This window comes from Xiphias gladius, chromosome 23 (assembly GCF_016859285.1).
Source record: "Xiphias gladius isolate SHS-SW01 ecotype Sanya breed wild chromosome 23, ASM1685928v1, whole genome shotgun sequence".
Taxonomy (NCBI): Eukaryota; Metazoa; Chordata; class Actinopteri; order Istiophoriformes; family Xiphiidae; genus Xiphias; species Xiphias gladius.
Genome location: NC_053422.1, coordinates 230501 through 244879, shown reverse-complemented (window position 1 = coordinate 244879; position 14379 = coordinate 230501). Strand labels below are relative to the sequence as shown.

At 42.6% G+C, this 14379-nt stretch overlaps 1 protein-coding gene across 6 annotated transcripts in view; it reads right to left on the bottom strand.

The window, feature by feature from the left end:
- Positions 1-11544, bottom strand: part of abca1b (ATP-binding cassette, sub-family A (ABC1), member 1B) — a 59834-nt gene extending 48290 nt beyond the window's left edge. For all 6 annotated transcript variants that reach the window (XR_005706603.1, XM_040120191.1, XM_040120189.1 and 3 more), the window contains exons 1-3: positions 11481-11544; positions 7220-7367; positions 3689-3782 (exon numbers count right to left, since the gene is read on the bottom strand). Coding sequence is in view for 5 of the 6 variants with exons in the window: in XM_040120191.1 (XP_039976125.1) it covers positions 3689-3782; positions 7220-7285 (160 nt within the window). In the remaining variant the exon portion in view is untranslated. The remainder of the gene's footprint in view (positions 1-3688; positions 3783-7219; positions 7368-11480) is intronic.
- Positions 11545-14379: the final 2835 nt, after the last annotated feature.

The following is a 14379-nucleotide window of genomic DNA, read 5'->3' as shown; positions in this document are numbered from 1 at the left end:
GTGTGTGTCGTTTTGATTTCTTCTTCTTCTAATTTCCAGCAGACCAGGGACAGGAAGTGCATTGCTGCTTCCCACCAGTTAAAATCAACAACACATTTGGTCTTTGGAAATGGAAACGATGTACGTGCTTATTTGCATATAGAGCGGGGAGGTGAGATCTGATCACAGGTGGTCTCTCAGGACTCACGTGGAGACTCATTCTCAATGCCTCAAGGTGTGAACTGACATCCTTAGAGCGGTCCACCTGAGAGAAGGTGTGAACGGGGCCTTATTTAACTCATCCATGGCCACATACAGTAAGAGGGAACACCTGATTGGCTGCTGTGTATGTGACTTTAAATTCTTTAAATTCCTTTCATGCTCATCTTATTTAAAAGTTGTTAGGAATGTTGGGCCTGCAGCTAACAATTATTTTCATTATCAATTAATCTGCTGATTGTTAATCAAATAATTGTGTCTTCACTGAAATGTTAGAAGAGAGTGAAAAATTACATTTTTTCACAGTCATGATTTCTTAAAGCCCAAAAACCGAGACGAAGAAAAGCAGCAAATCGTCACACAGAAGCCGGAACTAGTGAAAATTTTGGCTCATTGTCAAACAATCAATTACCAGAAATAGCTGGCGATTAATTTTTTGTTGATTTTTTTATTGACTAATCGCTGCGGCTCTAATACGAGTGTTGCTGGAGTTTTAACCCTTTAAAGACAGTTTTCTCTGCTCCATGCCCTTTGGAAATCAATTCAATCAAAGTATTGACGGCTACCGAACACCTTACTTCCAGCTGGAGATCGATGAGGATCAGAGAGCAAATCACTGGCAGATTTGTGCTGACGGAGCCAAGAAGCACGACTGAGGTTTAACTCCTTCAGTCGCAGATTCAAGCGAGTTCTTGTGTAATTCTATTGTGACTTTATCGATCCTGAGCGGAGCTCTGTGTCCTTCACCAGATTTGATAATGACACTGCAGCCCAGTGATAAAGAGCCATAACCTGCTCTGATAAATCCACCCGACGAGGACCAGGAGTTTAGACCAGCTACATTTAGCACTGAGACCTTTAATTTGAAATCCTGCAGCCGTGAAAACTTCCTCTGCACCTCCTCCAACAGGCTGATTATCAATCAATGACCTCAGATTATCTGGACTCAACTGAGCGTTCGGTGTCAAACTGACAACTGATATCAGACGTCCCTAAAGGTGCAAGGGTCTGAACGCAGCTGATAATCAGGAGCAGCTCTGATTACCTGCAGAAATATTCCCAGCATGCACCTGGCTGTAACTGAAAATGACTCTGTAAAACCAAACCTAAAGCCTTCTAAAACCGATCCTGCAGGAGGATTTCAGCTGAATCGTCTCAAGTCAGTTTGCTCAAGTCCAGCAGCCGAAATATGTGGACAGTGACAAAGGTGCAGTAAAAATAACAGCTGCAATAAAACACCTGTCAAAAACGGCCAAGAAGGTGATTAATGACTGGGCCCGTTCTGGGTGTTTCCCCGGGCTCAAAGACGCACAGAGAGCTCCGGTTTGGGTTGACAGACCTCACTTTCTGCTGGTTTTCAGAAGAAAGTACAGTATACGGTCAAAAGTAGGTGGACACCCTAACATTAGGCCCAGATGGGACAGTGTGACACGAGTCCAAAACAGTCATATATAAACAACAGCCTCCGCTCTCCGGGGGAGGGGGTCGCTATCGGTGCCGGTTCCTGACTGGTCAGAGCTGTCAGAAGTGCTGATACGCTCCTGCAGCAGTCAGTGCAGTTGTTGGACAGATGCGCGGACTGACAATTAAAATTCAAAACGTGAAACCGTTTGATCATCTTGTTTCACAGGATGTGTAGTTGAAAGGATTTTCCACAAGCACCAGTGACTGTTTGTCTACTGTTACGCTAACTGTTACCCTTCGTGTATCCCTCCACCAATGACGATGCATTCGTCAGGGTTTCACGTAAACTGCTCTGACTGTGCGAGCTGCGAGAAACACGGCCAGTCGTCGGGTGTAATGAGCAGAGCCCGACCCCAGGATGTCGAGAAAGACAATCGGCACAGAAACAAACCAGGTTCGAGGTCATTTAGAAACAGTGTCTCCATGACGGATCTCGTCTCTCAGATTAATTACTCCTCTCAGTGCTGACCCGAGTCAAAATTCCTTTCACAACCTAATCTAAGCAGCCTGTTGTTAATGTTAAAAAGCATGTGAACTATCGTCGAGATGTTGCTTTCAGATTTTTTAAACACAAAAATCCAGTATCACTCAGGCTGTGGTAGTAGTGGTAGTAAAGTCGTAGTAAAGCTAAGGGGACGCAGATTCACAGCGTTTGGGATTCTCTGACCAGACACCACCGTCCGCATACTTTTGGCCATATAGTGAATCAGTATGTCAGGAGTCAGTGTGGCAATAAAATCTTTACGTTGAAGTAGCGACCTCGCGCGTTCTCATTTGAACCGTTTAAGACCTTTTAAATGTAAAGACACCCCGCTGACCTCACTCACACCTGTGTGTCGTCAGGGCAACGTCAGCAGGCGCCTCGTAGGAAGCAGTGCGTCCTCGCGGTCTGTCTCTCTTCACGCAAACAGCCTCGGACACCGGGACAGCGGTTGGCTGCTGTTGATCCAGGTCTACAGAGATCTGGATCGCGTCTACATTAAGTCATCTAAACTTTAAAAGGCTGTTTCCACGTGAAACCGATCTGTGTCCGCACGGAGAGCTCAGTCTACGGTGAAACACCAACAGTGAAATCTCTTCTTTCAACAACAAAACTGCATCTTGAACCTGCGTTCGGTCTCCTGCTCTCTGTGTTTTAATGCAGCTCAGTTCAACATGTCGTTGTTCTCATTTACACTTTCTCTCTTTCTGTTGTCGACGAAACAGTGATTTAATCGCTACAACCGTTAACCAGCAGTCGTTCCCGACCTGCTGCTGCTGAGAAAAAGCCATGAAGCCGGACGTATGCTTCTGTATTAGGGGTCGACGCAGAACGAAACCATGTCTCTGGGAGGTGCTTTTAAAGATTTATAAACATTTATCTGAAGCAATGCCGTCAGCTGTGTTGTCTGTGCATCCAAAGTAGAGCTCCAACAATGAGTCGATTTATCCGTGGGTCAATAATGAAAATGACATTTACTTTTAAAAAACATGTGAAACGAGCAGTGTTGAGTGCTGGATATCAGGGAATGACAGGGGCCTGCTATACATCCTATTTTGTTCTTCTTTTACTCCCTTTTGTGGTAATCCTTCCTTCCCTCATTATTTATAGTTGATGTAGTTTTCTTGGTCTCGCCTAGAATTTTTAGGAGAGCCTCTCCTGCACAAGCTCTTTGTACGTGTGAATGTCTTTGTGTCCGTCTTTTACGATAACTGTAGTTTTTTATGTGCAACTAAAAAAGAACGTTTGATGATTGATTTATTGTTTTAGCCCAAAAAAAGGATCGAATCCTCAGATTTCAGATGCTTTCAAATGTTTGATGCTTTTGCTTAAAAAATTAGCAAAATGGTTATCACATCATCGAAAAGGTTTTGCAGCTCCAATATAAATCTGAGCAGGCAAAGTGAACGAGCAGTACGTTACCACCACTGAGGTGCCTCTGAGCAAAGCACTGAACCCTGCGAACATCCGGTCTGGTTTGCTGGACTGTGAGCACACCAGTCTGTGGTTAAATACAGGTTCAATAAAACATCCAGATGAACTCACACTCATGTTGTTCGTACGGTGGGTAGTTCAGCCGCACGGCGATGAGGATGAAGAAGATGAAGAGCGGCCAGACGATCTCCACCAGGAGCTGAAGCTGAGAGACAGAAAGACACCGAGAGTCAGTGAAGGCCAGAGACAGGAAACCATTAACTACACACTAACTCACAGGCTCCGGGGTTTAAAAGCATCACTGAGTGTTTCTGTGCGAGGCAGGAAGCAGCTTCATGTCTTTATTATTAGAAGCCATTCATAGTTAATGAGGAGTCATCGAACGATCGACAACAACAAGCAGAGAACAGAACACGACCACGGGCAGCACACAGAGAAATATCCACAGGTCCCCGCCTCACAAGACAACCCCTTTAAAATCCAGTTCATCTGCGAGGAGAGCAGCTCTCGCAGACATCGCCTGACTCCTCGGTCTCCTCTGATTCAGGCCTTTATCCCTACAAACTGAACGTTAGTAAGAGGAAACAGATGAGGACCTGGTCTGGTCTTTATTTTCAGGATAAGACGGTTGAATATGAATGTGAATACTGAAATGGGGGGCTTACGACACTTACAGCGCTCCGGTCTCGATATGCAGCTTAGGCTCAGGGCACATTAAGCTGGAACAGCTTAAGGAGCATTTATACCGGAGGGAAAGGGTTAACAGGAGTCCTCCGGCAGGTAACCGCAGCGCAGGATCTGATTTATGGTCGAGCGTCGGATTTCACCTCTCTGATCAGACAGCAGAGGCGTGTTTGTATGTGATGAGTATGAGCGTGAGGCTCCGTATTCCCCACAGCGAGCGCGTTTCCGTACGTTACGCATAACGGGGCGGCGGGGAGCTGCGCACGGACTCACAGAAATGGAGGCACATCAGGTGACTTCACACAGAGCAGTGATCTCTGCATCGGAAGGTCGTCAGACGACGCAGAGTCTTTACGAAGTAGCCTATGTATGTGGGTACGGTGAAAAGTGAGAGTGGCGGAGAGTCTTTTCAACACATTTAACACGTAGATTAGAACCTTAGAGACAGGTTTCTTCAGATGTCTCCAGTTCAGGGGATACTTGAAATAAACGACAATAAAGAACCAAACTTGGTCAACTTATTTAAAGAGTATTAAAGATAGAAATCTAACATCACAAAGATACAGCACAATACAAAACTCCAACAACTGATCTGAAAATGTCCTAAAATAAGCCAAGAGAGTGCTTTGAGCTGCTCTATGAATCTGACCACACACTGGGTGGATTAAACCTGACTCTCACCTCCAACCACAGCTGAAGACTTGGTTCAGACTAGTGTTAGACCTGGGCCAAACTTCCACCAGATTTCTGCCATTTGGTGCAAATATTTCTGTGAAATATATCCGGATATTTGGCTTCATATGAAAAGTGCAGAATCTTTTTGTCCTTAGACGGTGAACTGTATCTAAGACGGGAAGAATTCAACGATACAACAGGATTAATCGCAACACGGTTCAATTTTTAAAATGATTCAGAAGATTTATGAATTATAACAACAATGGTCACTTTTAAATAACTCCTGAATAGTTTGTTTGTTTGTTTTTTATATCCTTTTCCTTCTTTGTGTAGAACAGGTCACTGTGGAATTAAGAAAAGTCAAAATGTAGAGAAGGACTAGAACCTGTTCAGCATCAGAACCTGTTAGAACCTGTTCAGCATCAGAACCTGTTAGAACCTGTTCAGCATCAGAACCTGTTAGAACCTGTTCAGCATCAGACACCATTTTGCCTTTTGCTTTCTTTTTCTGATGAAGTGGTTGGTCATATTTATCTCATGTTCATGTTGTGTTTGACATAAAGTTGATTTTAATGTGTAAGTGTCTGAGCTGAGTAAAGAAAAAGATGCCTCACAGGGTTAAAGTGAAGATTATTACAGGTGTTATCAGGATGACACGGCCCTGACCTTTGACCTCCTTCATACTGATCTGAACGATTAGAAATGTCCTCCACACGGCTGCTTCTTCTGCTGTTTGTTATTATTAGTAACATTTTGTGTGGACCCACGGACGACCAACCAACCAGAGTTAACAAATTATCACTAAATAAAACAACGGAAACAAACCGTTAAAACTGTGAAGGAATCGATTCTGTTAAAGTTAAAGCTGCGTTTAACACAAGCTGATTTCAGAAAGGTAAGATATTCCTGCTTCAAATAAAACAAACAATGCTGCTAATAATTTGTGCAGTTTCTGGAACTCACTCCTCGAGATTTAAACGAGAAAGAAACGTGGATATTTCTGAGTTCAAGCATTAAAAAGAAAAAATTATGACACTGAAAGAGTTTAGGGAAAAGACTTTCTGAGATTCTTTATTGGTCAAAAGAAAATCAGATCATTTTATAACCATAAAAAGAGATTATCAGAGAGTTTTTCTATAAGAGTTGAGGATGATACATTATGTGACTATAAGATAATTCAATTTCGAGAGAGGACCATGAGTCTGAGTTAAAAAAGAAATGATGAGACTGCAAGAATTAGAAAGACACGAACTGAGGTTAAGTTAGAATGAGACAAATTATGAGAAAGTATTAGTTTTTAAGAAACAAAAACCTGGAGGTTTCTGTGAAGAGAGATTGTGACATTATCAGAGTTTAAACCTAAAACTGATCCGGGATCAGAGTTTATGAGACGGCACCTGATAAGAGATAAGAGAAATATTTTTTGAATTCCTCTGATTATTTGTGAGAAACAAAAGCAGAGATCAGATTATAATGGTAAATTTTAAAAGATGCATTTTGAGATTATTTATTAGTTAAAAATAGAGACTAGGGTTTATACAGCAGGTGTTTTTATTTAAAAAAAACATAAAATTATTAAAATGATAAGCACTGAGATGATCAGTCAATTAATTTATTACACAATTAATCGTTCAAAAACACAAATGTCTAAACCTGAATATTTTGGCATCTGAAGACGTCAGCTTGTAATGTGAGAAACTGAGGTGACACTTGTCACTATTCTGACAATGATTAATCAATTAATGATGAAATTAATTCTGAGGTTTTCTGAGTTAAAGCGAGACATTAGCAGAGCCGGAAAATTCACAGCGGGGGAATAAGATCGTTAGAGAGAAATTAAACCAAGGATCAGCAGCTTCATTGGATCATTTATCAACCATGATTAAAGGTAATTAAGCTTTAGACCCACTCTCATGTCTAACTCGAGTTTTTGATTCAACTGAAGCGTAAACTAAAAGCAGCTGGACGGAGCTGATTAATCACTGGATTCACTTGCTTATGTTGGTTTTTACACCAAAGTGACTGAAAGTTTCTGGTTCCACCTCCAACTTGAAGATTTGGTGGTTTTCTTCAGTCCAACATGTCAGTTTTTACATTTTCTCACTATTTCCAGATGTTTCATCATTTTACCGAGAGTAGAATCCTCAGAACACTGACAATGAAGAAAGTCATTAGCTGCAAAGAGACAGCCGAGTGGAGCAGAGAGGAAAATCTGTATCTGAGAGAACAACAGTCTGACTGCGTGAATCTGCAGAGTACAGGTGAAACAATCACGGGACTGACCGTCTGTCGTCGTCTGTAGGTGAAGTTCTTCCACAGCAGCAGACCCAGCTGTGTTGAGACGGACATGTCTGCCTGCCGACGCTCTGCCGTCGCTCTGCCGTCGCTCTGCCGTCGCTCTGCCTGAATGATTGTCGGACCGGTGCTCGCTCTGAATAAACACAGACAGTCAGAGGTTCAGCCAGCGCACGGCTCAAAGGTGCGGGGTCAAAGGTCACGGCAGATATTAAACTGCGAGTCGACTGCTGATGAAACTGCTGATCACACACACATTTATCAGCTTTAAATACACGAGCGCTGTCAGTTAAAATGGACGCAAATAACGAAGATCAGTGTTTACTCTCGTGTACAAACAGTCGACTTTAGGAAGCAACAGCCGGACTGGACAGGTGTACCTGATAAAGTGTTTTCCATTCAGTGGTTTACTAGTACTTATTATTACAGTCTTTTCTCTCCCTCTCCTTCCCCCCGTCTCTCCGATCCTCAGGCTGTTTCGCTGCCCCTCCCGCTCAGGTACCGCCTCAGCCATCGCGGTCGAAAGCAGCACGTCTTCTTCTTCACTGGCTCAGTCCTTCTTTCCCTGCACCTGCACTCTCATCAACAGTGCGGGGACCAGAGGCTCAGAGTCTCCGGACTAATGCCGGATGGAGAGCAACGGATTGACGCCGATTATTGATTAAATACTGAATTTCAAAAGTTGATTAGCTGGGCATATAGATGAACACTAACCATCGAGTCTTCAGCCAAGCCACGGTATAAGCAGGAGCAGGAGTATAAGGGAGGGAGGATTGTAGTGGGAGCACTGGCAAACGGTTTACATGGCTCACGGGTCAGGGCCAGGACCAGCTCTGAGACGTGCACCGATGATGAAACGCGTGACACAATCCATTTAGCAGTCGCCGCGATCATAAGATGAAGCGGTTTATGGCTGATTATTTTAAAACACAAACTGAGGAGAGAGAGGAGGAGGCTGGGGGAGAGGGACAGCCAATCAGGGGTCCCGAGTCAGACACACCTGACCCTGCGGGAAACCCTGTATATAACTAAATCAGTGGAACGTCCCATAAACAGCTGTTTCAACCACATGTGCTGTCTTAACTTTGTCATCTTAAAGTTGAATATTGATTCGTTAGAGTTTACGTGGTTATAACTTCACGTAAATCAAAATAACCTGATTCCGTCAACCTCTCCGACAGGAAGTCAAGAGAGGTTCACAAAGTTCAGACTGTAGCTGCGGCTATCGATTATTCCGTTGATTCGTTTTTTGATCAATCTTTTTAATGTCAGAGATGAACTGTGTTATGATGTAAAAGACAGAACAGCTACATTTTTCCACACCGCAGAAGCTGAAATCAGAGAATCAGACAGTTTTTACTTGAAACATGACTGTAACAATTAACGCATTATCAAATAGTTGCTAATTAATTTTCAGTTGATCGATTATTCGATGAATTCATGTTGGTGTTTCCTGCTCTCTGTGTTGTGTTCTTCCATCCTGCAGGTTTACATTCGTGCTGTGTATGAACCTCACTAACATTAATACTATGAAGTTAGTTTGGAACTTTATTAAGTAAAGTGTCTTTGGTTTCACCACAGAACACGGTTAACGACTAAAGAACAAATACGGGGAAAACAAAGTTTAATGGGAGAGAAGCTGGATGTTCAAAGATCCTATCACAGATCATTAATCAATCACAGATGAGGACCCATATTTAACAGAATCACACTTGAACACCTCTCAGGGATCAAATCTGGGATCCATTTTAACTTTGGGCAGATGCCGCTTCCATCGCGGCCTCCATCAGGTCATCGGTGTTTACATCAGCACCTGCGTATGTGTGTCATGTTCCTGATTAATCTGATCCTGATCAATATCAGCCCGAACGCTCAGCGTGATGGGGGCTGAAAGAAGGAAGACAATGACGAGGGGACGGGGGTCTGAGTGCATTTACACACTTGTAAATGCACTCAAATGCCCCCTCACCCATTATCACACGCACACATACTTTGATCACAGTGCGCTACAGCTCTTTGTTTTGTTCACAACACAGGAAACAATCTAAATAATGAGTGTGTGTGTGTGTGTGTGTGGGGGGGCACATTAACACCCGACCACCCCCGCCCACCACACACACAACACACAGACATAAATGTCCTTGAACTCTGAATGACGAGCTGTGATGATGATGACTAAATCTAACTGTTTGATCTGAATCAGGCTGCACGTCTCACACCTGAGAGTCAAAGTGTAAAATCCCTGAGACGTCCAACTATTTAAAGTTCAACATTAAAACGTCAACATCAAAACTCAAAAACTAAAATTTCAACATTAAAACTTCAGCATTAAAACTCAAAAACTAAAATTTCGACATTAAAACTCCAACATTAAAACTCAAAAACTAAAATTTCAACATTAAAACTTCAGCATTAAAACTCAAAAACTAAAACTTCAACATCGAAACTCAAAAAAAATAAAACTCCAACATTAAAACTCAAAAACTAAAATTTCAACATTAAAACTTCGGCGTTAAAACTCAAAAACTAAAACTTCAACATTTAAACTCAAAAAAACTAAAACTTCAACATTAAAACTCAAAAAAACTAAAACTTCAACATTAAAACTCAAAAACTAAAATTTCAACATTAAAACTTCGGCGTTAAAACTCAAAAACTAAAACTTCAACATCAAAACTCAAAAACTAAAACTTCAACATTAAAACTCAAAAACTAAAATTTCAACATTAAAACTTCGGCGTTAAAACTCAAAAACTAAAACTTCAACATTTAAACTCAAAAAAACTAAAACTTCAACATTAAAACTCAAAAAAACTAAAACTTCAACATTAAAACTCAAAACTAAAATTTCAACATTAAAACTTCGGCGTTAAAACTCAAAAACTTAAACTTCAGCATTAAAACTTCAACATAAAAAAATCCAACATTTAAAGGGAACAGTAAGAGTCTGGCCATGACTGAAGATTGAACAGAGTCAAATCAACAATATGCAGTTTTATTTTCAAACTCTTTGACCCTTTAAAGCTCAACAGTTCCCACCATGAGCAAGAACCTGGCGACGGTGGAGAAGAAGAACCCCCTTTAACAGGAAGTAACCTCCGACAGAACCGGACTCAGGCTGCGGGCCGCAACAGTCGAGTTTCAATTTACTGTCACATCCGACAGAGAAAAGCTGCAAATCCTCACATCTGAGAATTGAAACCAGGACATTTGTGGCAGTTCTGCTTAGAATATGAATGAAACACGCAATCAATGATCCAAACAGACGCATATTAATTTTCTGTCGATCACCCAATCGGTTAATCATCGAATCGCTCAACTGTGAAGGAGAAACATTCACTACTTCGTTCACCAACATTTTATCACTGATTCCTGAAACTCTTCATGTTCAAACTCATCAGATGCAAACAGGGGGGAAAAAACTGTAAAATTTATTTGTGTCTCACACTTTTGCATTAAATGATGATTATTCTTCATCGGGAGTCCGGGAGCTGTAACGACTAATCGGTCAAAACTCAACATGATGGGTTTGAAAGTCTGGCGTGCGTCTCCAACTTCGTTCATGGGGAGAAAATGAGAAGGGAATGGAAACTCTTACTGGACAGTCTCTAGAAGTGTTCAGACATTTCATGGTACCACACGAGGAGGACGCGGGGGTTCTTCTGGGGGATGTGGACTCGTGATCTCAGAGGGTTTGAACCGGGTCCTGGTCCGCAGTGATTTCATCAAACTGAACGGGGCCGAGAGAAGAGCTGCTGCAGCGCCGCCAGCGGCACCTTCTGCTCCATAGACTGAGTCCAATCCGCTTCTATTTGGTCTTTTCTGACTTAAACTTCATTCAAACACAACTTAACACACAGTTCAACCCCTGAACACGTTCACGTGGGATTTTTAGAGGCCGACCTGGTCTCGGCGCGTGTTGACATTCAAACGGGACAGTTTTCTAGAGATGCACTACTGAAAGCAGAGTCCAGTTCTCCAGTGTGGACACACAAAAACTGCTTCGACCTGCTCTTTTACTGCTTCGGGTCCCTTCTACAGAAGACACTGAACTTTGAGTCGTGTCTGGGGACGCGTTAAATGATGGACTCTAATCAACCACGACGGGTTTAAACTCCACATTCAACATTTTCAGCCGCTTAGTTTCCACTGTAACTGACTTTAAATCCGGTTTAAAGCGCTGGAGGAGCGAGGAGCGGAATTACACAGGTGAAACCAGGTGTAACCAGGTGAAATAAAGGTTAAATACCGTGTGTCCGTGCTGTGCCGCTGCCTCCCAGACTCCTCTCCTCCACCACCGTCAGTCTGCAGCATCTGCTCCTCGCCGGGCTGCATCCGCGGGACTAAACCTCGGCGGAGTCAACGCGCGATAATCAATCAATCGCACCGCTTCCGCTCCGTAACTTCGAAATAAAACGGGGACCACCGAGGAACCGCAAATCCAGGCGGCCGTTCGGTATCTCACGGTGAAGTGTGTTCGTTTTTTCATGCACGACACAGTTTTGGAGATCTTCTGCAACACCACGACAGCGACAGCTACATTGCAGGTTATCCTGTAAATGATTTGAAACTGTGAAACTTTGAGAGAGCTGAAGGGTAAAAATGCTCCCAGATTATGAGAACAGAGAGCAGTATATATTAAATGATATGAAATGGTTTGCTTTCATTTTTTATTGACTTATTTTTTGGTTTATTCGTGTTGTATTTATTTATTCTCTTGCATTTCTTTTGAAGGTAAAATATAAAACTAGAGCAATAACGGGGAATTGACTGAACGCATCCAGGATTATTACAGTGGTTTTTGTACCTGATCACTCGGACTTTGTCCTTGCAGGTGTCACAGCGGTCACGTCCTCTGATCCAAACACAGAGCACTGTTCGTTAAACCGTTTTGTGGCCCTGACATGCAGGAATATGTTTCCTGCATAAGAAGAACGTTTGATTTCAGATTCAGGTCCGGCCTTTTCTGAGTGAGGCTAATAATAAAAATATTTAGTAAAAACCCACAACTTTATTTTCATGGTCACGGTAACTACTATGTTAATGTAAGAGACATCTTTGGGGGGTTTTTGAGCAACACTAAAAACGAATTATGTGGCATATTATTAGATGTTGTTTTTAATATTACTAACAGCTAACATTATTACTTTTTGAAAGGCTACTTGGCTAGTGATACGAGGGATTGGCATTAAAAATACTGCTGTACAACAAAATAAATAATATTAAAAAAACATGTAGAACTTGTCTGTATCTCTGTATATTTTCTGCAAAAACAACACCTTTCTACGGTCAGTTTAGAGTAAAACACATTAAAATGCCTCAGTGTCTGGTTTATATTCTATATCTACATAGTACTGTATGTACCTCTCATGAGAAATGTATGGCCTTCTTTTATTTTGTAAGAAAAACTTCCGGTCATACCGAGCGGTTGTTGGACGGCGGGGTTACTGTCGGTCACTGAGCAGCTAATATTTCACAATAAAAGTAAAACCAGCTAACGTTTCACAATAAAAGACACTGTGATTCATCTGATCTGGGAACAGTTACAAATACTACTTCTGCTACTACTACTACTGCTACTACTGCTGCTGCTACTACTACTACTACTACTACTACTGCTACTACTACTACTACAGCTACTACTGCTACTGCTACTTCTTTTAATACTACTGCTACTACTACTACTACTACTACTACTACTACTACTGGTGCTAGTACTACTGCTATTACTACTACTACTACTACAGCTACTACTGCTACTGCTACTACTTTTAATACTACTACTACTACTACTGCTGCTGCTACCACTACTACTACTACTTCTACTGCTACTACTTCTACTACTACCACTACTATTACTACTTCTACTGCTACTACTACTGCTACTACTACTGCTGCTGTTACAACTGTTACTATTACTACTACTACTACTGCTACTACTAATACTACTACTACTACTACTACTGCTACTGCTACTACTGCTACTACTGCTACTACTGCTGCTACTACTACTACTACTACTACTGCTACTGCTGCTGCTGCTGCTACTACTACTACTACAACTACTACTACTACTGCTACTACTACTACTACTACTACTGCTGCTGCTACCACTGCCACTACTACTACTACTACTTCTGCTGCCACTACTCTACTACTACTGCTGCTACTACTACTACTGCAACTGCTACTGCTATGCTATATTCTACTGCTACTGTTACAACTGTTACTATACTAACCTACTACTCTTGCTAATACTGCTACAGCTACTGCCACTGCTGCTACTGTTAGTACTACTGCTGCATTACTACTACTGCCACTACTACTACTACTACCGGTGCTACTACTGCTGCTGCTACTACTACCGTTACTATTATCATTACTGCCAACACTGCTCTAGGTGTCACTGTTAGTACTGATTACTGCTGCTGCCACTATCATCACCACCACATTACCACTGCCACCACCACCGCTGCCATTACCGCCGCTACTACCTCACCGTTACCACCTCGCCGTCAACACCACCACTCTTCACCGCCACCACCACCACCATCACCACCACCGCCGCCACCACCACCACTCACCACTCCACCGTCACCACCGCCACCGCCACCACCACCGTCACCACCACCACCACCACTTCACCGCCACCACCACCACTTCACTACCCTCCACCGCCACCACCGCCGCCACCACCTCCAACGCCACCACTACCACCACCGCCACCACCGTCGTCACCACTTCCCACCGCCATTGCTAATACCACTACCACCACTGCTACTGCTGCTACTGCTACTACTACTACTACTGTACTACTATTACTGTCAGTTTCACTGCTACCACTACCACTGCCGCTACCATCAATACTTCATCATTACTACTGCTAATTAATTACTACCACTGCTGCTGCCACCAATTGCTACTACCACTGCTCATGCTACCACTGCTACCGCTAATGCTACTACCGTTGCCACTACCACCACTACCCTACTGCCACCACTGTTACTACTACTTTTTCTGCTACTACTGCTACACTACTGCTGCTGCTACTAATACTACTACTCCTTTACTACTGCTGCTACTGCTGCTACTACTCATTGCTACTACTACTACTACTACCACTACTACTACTACATCACTGCTACTAC